This window comes from Notothenia coriiceps, unplaced genomic scaffold (genome assembly GCF_000735185.1).
Source record: "Notothenia coriiceps isolate Sejong01 unplaced genomic scaffold, NC01 NC01_scaffold00034085, whole genome shotgun sequence".
NCBI lineage: Eukaryota > Metazoa > Chordata > Actinopteri > Perciformes > Nototheniidae > Notothenia > Notothenia coriiceps.
The window spans coordinates 1-5857 of NW_011366786.1; the positions used below are offsets into that span (position 1 = coordinate 1).

Below are 5857 nucleotides of genomic sequence, written 5' to 3' on the forward strand. Positions count from 1 at the left end.
GCTTGTGTAACCATTAGCCAATCACCAACCAAGGCAACCCCCCCCCCCACCTTATCACCTGAATCTCCTCCTCGAGCACCATTGTGTTCTTTTTAACCAAATCTCTCTCAGAGGGGCGTGGGGAGGGGCTCCTTATTTTCATCTAAAGTAACAGACAGAGAATCATCACTTTGGAAACAGGGCTGAAACAGAGGGGATTATGGGATGCTGCAATGATCTGTTTTGGGTTTCAGACAAACACTTCAGAGACATGTTTTGTGTATATCTGAGACCTGTAATATATTGATGAAAAACCGTATGATATGGGATCTTTAAATGTGGGTTTTCATATGGGATTGAAACTAACAAAACATATGAATGAATACTCAGGAAATGACCAATGCAATGTTGACTTTGTTCTACCTTTACAGTTGCTGATCTATCAGCTCTGCACATTCCTAATATGCTTTCACCATTTCACAATCATCTGTCCTGGGACTCATTTTTCTGATTGTTAGCCAATGAATGGTGGCTGGATGCCATTCAATTTGGTGTATACGTACAGTATATATAAATCCTTGTGCAATGAATTCTAATTATTCCATGTGTATTGGCAACTGTGAGTCACTGGGACATGTTTCCCATTTGTGTGCGTTGTATGCATTTCAGCCGCCACTTACATACTTTCATTTATTGTTCTTTTAAATTTGCTCTGTCTTTATTGATATCAGCTATTGTAGATACATGTAGAGGTTGTGTGAGGATTATTAAGCATTCATAAACTTGAGTATCTGATCAAACTCAATTTTAGGTCACACGATTAAAAAAAGAATCCCATCTTCAAATCCTTTTGGTTTTAATTAATATGTGATATTTTCTCTAACACCACTCTTGGGACATCTTTACATAATGGGTACATACATTTCATGAATGAACACTCTAAAGGATGTTAGTGTTGCTATTTTTGAGGTAATTTAGGGTTAATGTGTCTGCCGATGAAGAGAAGCCTTTACCTCATTAAACCTCTCATTTTCACACTCTAATTCTTATTCTCGAAGCAGACTTGCCAATTTTCTCTCCCTTGTGTTTCTCTTCCAATCTTTCATCTTTTCATCTTTCATCCTGACACTTTTTTGTTCCCCTGTTTTTCATTAGTCTATCTCAGCAAATCCCTTCTCTCCGCCACCACTCTCTCTCTCTCTCTCTCTCTCTCTCTCTCTGAGTCTTTCATCTCCCCCTCTCTCAGTCGTACACTTGTAGCTGATGTCAAGAGCCCAGCAGGAATCAAACAAGCCTCATATGTTGCCATGACAACTTTCCAAGAATCAGCTGTGGAGCAGTTTGATCTATTAAATATAATCAGACGCCTAAAAATGTCTATTTGCATTTTACATTCTGGACATGATGCAGTCTGCTGCAGAGAGATTCCTAGATTAGATAGTTGCCAAATCAGCAACAAAGCACCAGCAGTCTCACAGTAAGTGGAGCAGCGTTCCCTCTAATGAGAGAGATGTGAACGGGAAGTCCTTACAACAGGTTATAGGAGGATACACTGGGCACAGATTGCTTTTAACAGCTGTCTGTTGAGAAGAAAAGCTATTTTAGATTTATGTTCACACGATCTCACCTGTTCAGACTTCTGGTGAAACACAGACGACATGGCGAGGATGGTGGAGCGCTCGTCGAGTGCAGCGGCAAAACTTTTCCAGTCCAGATCCAGCTGAGTGGAGATCTGTTTTATCTGTGTGGAGGCGTAGTGACTGGCCTCTGCCAGGCGGCTCGCCACCGACATGATCCTGTTGATATTTACATAGGCATTCTGGGAAGGAGAAGATACAGACATTTACAAAAGGCTGTTAGCGAGGGAAGACATTTTTGTTTAAAATGTATTTTCTCTACTGCTTTGAACACCACATGCTGAGTGACATATCGTTTGAATGTATTTAACAGAAGGCAGGCATTTCCTAAGCTATATTTTTACAGGATATCTCTAACAAGGACAAATATGTATTTGAGATTTTGGGGGAGAACTTGGACGGTAAGATAAACAGGTTCTAGCACAGACCCTGGCTGTGTGTCGATAAAGATTGTAAACTCTTATTGAGAACTATGGTCATGAGGCTAATATCTTTGACGACGTTACCATGGAGTTCATAGCAAAGTGGTTGTGTTGAGTCTGCAGCTCCACAGCGTGTTGGTATCCTCGCCCGATCTCTGTGTGACTCTGCAGGAAAAGCTCCTTGTTGTGGCTGATCCAGTCAAACATCTGCACACACACACACACACACACACACACACACACACACACACACACACACACACACACACACACACACAATGCAATATTAATAACATTACAGACTATGCTATACATGCATTTATTTGATCCCATTGCATTGCATATATGCTAACTTTAGCTGATTTGAACTCAAACTGTGATGTTTGACAGTTTTAAGACTTTCTAAACGTAAGTAAGAGGAGCTTTATTTGTCAAACGACTGTTTCCAAGATCAAGAATGAAGTCTCGCAATGTAATAAAACGCTGGTGAATGTTTCTCAGCATGTGCAGAAGAACGTGTCATCAGCAGACACAAATACCGACAGTTGGCGAGTCCTAAAAACTATAATTCATCCTTTGATATAAGCCTTCGCATGATGTATTTGTATCAAAGTTCATAACATTATGTCTAGCGTTTTCAAGCGGCGGCTCTGACTAACCGTGTGTGTCTACAATCAGGTTTGTGAGTAAAATGTTTCCATAACGGAGAGAAACTGCGGCCAAAATAACATAAACATGACCCAGGGGGTTAACAAACAGTTTAAAGTGTTTCTTTAAAACCATGAACTGCAGAGTCTTTAGTCGGCTTCTTCCCTCTTCACAGGATCAGATGCAGCCTCAGAGAACAGGACAACCTTCACGCATGCTTCTCCGTCTCAATCAATCTCCGCAGACAGATGGAGGCCGATTGTGAAGACTGTGTGGTTACCATGGTTACTGCACAGTCATTCCTCCATCAGTGATTTCACCGCAGACAAACACCTCGTCAGTTCTGACTGTTTCCCTGCGAGCGCTGACTGTTTCCCATGGTGTAAACGCCCCCCCCCCACAAACCATCAGCATTACAACACTGAGGACAAAACTGTTTCATTTTCTCTGTTTGCTTTACAGTAAATATTTACGGCTCCTGCATGTGGATTTCTGTATGGAAAACACGTCAAGTCAGCTGACGCCTCTCGGTGTGTGTGTGTGTGTGTGTGTGTGTGTGTGTGTGTGTGTGTGTGTGTGTGTGTGTGTGTGTGTGTGTGTGTGTGTGTGTGTGTGTGTGTGTGTGTGTACAGGCTGCACTACCATCAACAACACTTAAGGTTCCACCAAACACATCTCTGTTAGTAAGAGGCGAGGCTGTGGGTTAACTTGGTTCAGCCATCCTGGATCCATGTCCTTGCTTAAACTCATCGAGCTTTGTCACCAGGATAATCTGTATTTACTTCGTTAAAAATTAAAACAAAGACCCATATTACGGCCAACGATTGTGGAACAGCGTCCCAGAAGACCTGAAGGCGGCTAAGACTATCCATATTTCTAAAAGCCAACTTAAGACCCACTTGGCTTTTAATTGAACTGTATTTTTTCTTGTTTTATTCAATACTGTATTTATGGACTTCTGCTGGTATTTACTTTTTTGTATTCATCACATGTGTTACTCTGTATAATACCTTAGATGTTAGTTTGTGAAGTACTTTGTGTTCCCTGTTTTGTATAAAAAAGATCTATGAAAATAAAGTTGGATTTGGATTGAATATTGATCGGTTTGCAGTACTCCATTATGTAGGCGTGTGGTGCAGTGGGTTGTGCGTTGGTGTTTGGATCAGGAGGTCACAGGTTCAAACCCCACTGCAGTCAGCATGTTGTTGTGTCCCTGAGACACTTCACCCCAAATTGCTCCTGTGGGGATTGTCCACAGTATTGAGTATGTAAGTCGCTTTGGGTAAAAGCATCTAACAAGTAACATGTATTATGAAATGCTTTTGTAGTTTCTTTTTTAGCGATGGAGTGGTGACAACAGAATAAAAAAACTCTAGAAGTTGCAATGACCTGAATAACCAGAGAGTGTGATCTTTCTATGAATAGCATCTGTGAAACTAAAATGTTTCTGCATGTTGCGGTCAATGGGATGTTTATGATCATGAAAAATGGATTCCAGGCTTTCAGTCAGAACCGCAGCTAATCACTAATCGCTGGTTTAGGTGAAGAGAGGACGGCTGCTTTTCTGTTGGATTATCTGCTAACTGAGTTCCTGTGTTTACATAAACAGGCTAATTCATTCAGTTCACTGAGGAGTTTCCAGAGACATTTACAGTGACACAGATGTGGGAAGGACACAAGGTAAAAAAAAAAGTGTATGACACTGAACTAGAGGAGGGAAACCAAACAGATGTTGAGAAACAAGATGGAGGTAAGGATGAACATAAAGATGAAAGACTGGATGTTGGCGTTGTTGTTAAATCAATCCAACCCACTCAGTAAAAGTAAGCCAAATAGAACACACAATTAATTAATACAAATAAAATTGTTGGCAAATATAAAAAAATGTCAACCTTGTTCAGCCTTTAAACATAATTGTAGCTCCCACTTCCTCATTACGATGTGTTGACTCAGTTTACAGAACGGACTGATCTGATATATTACACTTCTATTCCTAGAGATGATTGAATTTCCTCTTCAGGTGTAACTCACATTACATTGCATTTAGCTGACGCTTTTAACCAAAGTGACTTACAATAAGTGCATTCGACCAAAAAGATACAAACTTGAAGAAAACAGAATCCTATAAGTACATCAGGTTTCATAGAGCCAAAACCTCACCTTCTCTGCGTCCTGTTCGAACAGACGGAGCTGGAAGCACTGGTCCAGCTTCAGCTTCCTCACGTGCCACATCTGATGGAGATGCTGTCGCGTGGAGTGGAGCTTATCCAGCAGACTGGCCACCTGAGCAAAAGCAAATAAGAATTGTAAGATGATGTCTCTTATGAAATCTTAACCATTTAGTTCGCAGGTCAACTGGTTTAATGTTTTTCTTAACAAATAGGCAGGAGAACATGCTATTTACGGTTGGACAGTGTAATTGGCCTGTACTAGGCCATCTAATGTATATATGTTATCCTCGTTAGTTGTTTTGCAGGTCATTCCAAAGTGTACTTCATGCCTATTTCCTGCTCAAGTTATAAGACTTAACTTGCACAGATCCAGGTTACTGTTTTTTGTTTCATAATGTATATTTGTTGTCAATTCCTACAGTGTTTTTGTTTGCAGGTCTGTGACACAATGCATGTTCTCTGTTTTTTCTGTACTCTACATGTGCTTTATTAGTACATATAAATAAGGTTTTTTGGGGATTGGTGTCCTAACTTTAATAATGACAGAAAAGTATAAACATACCTTTTGGATTTTTCCTTTCAAATTTCATTTCCGCCTAAATTGTATCTGTGTTTGATTGTATATTTTACAAAGATGGACAAAGATATTGGTACAAAATGTGCTTTAGTGTATGCTTTGCCTCACCCTGAACATACAAACCAAAGTGACACATGTGATAAGGTTGACATGGCCCCCCTTCAGAGGAGCCTACATGTTCACTATTTTCGGTTATGGGAAGGTTCCATACATCAACCAATTTTTTTTATTTTGCAGTAAAATATTTGTATACAACAATCCGTTTCATATATTACAGATGTTAAAGTAATGAAAAAACATGGTTGCGCTTTGTTCTACCTCGGGTAGGGGTATCTCGATGACTAAAGCCTTTTTTGGGGGTTTGTTCCTCTACTTTATGTAGAGACAACCTCTGCAATGAAACTCCCTGTGTTCTCAGACAAC

At 40.2% G+C, this 5857-nt stretch overlaps 1 protein-coding gene across 1 annotated transcript; it reads right to left on the reverse strand.

The window, feature by feature from the left end:
• Window positions 1–1606: 1606 nt before the first annotated feature.
• On the reverse strand, window positions 1607–4969 carry LOC104961946 (kalirin-like; the record flags this gene model as incomplete). Its single annotated transcript, XM_010790308.1, has 3 exons — window positions 1607–1798; window positions 2123–2245; window positions 4847–4969. Coding segments are annotated over 3 exons (438 nt in total), but the record flags the coding sequence as incomplete, so codon positions are not given.
• Window positions 4970–5857: the final 888 nt, after the last annotated feature.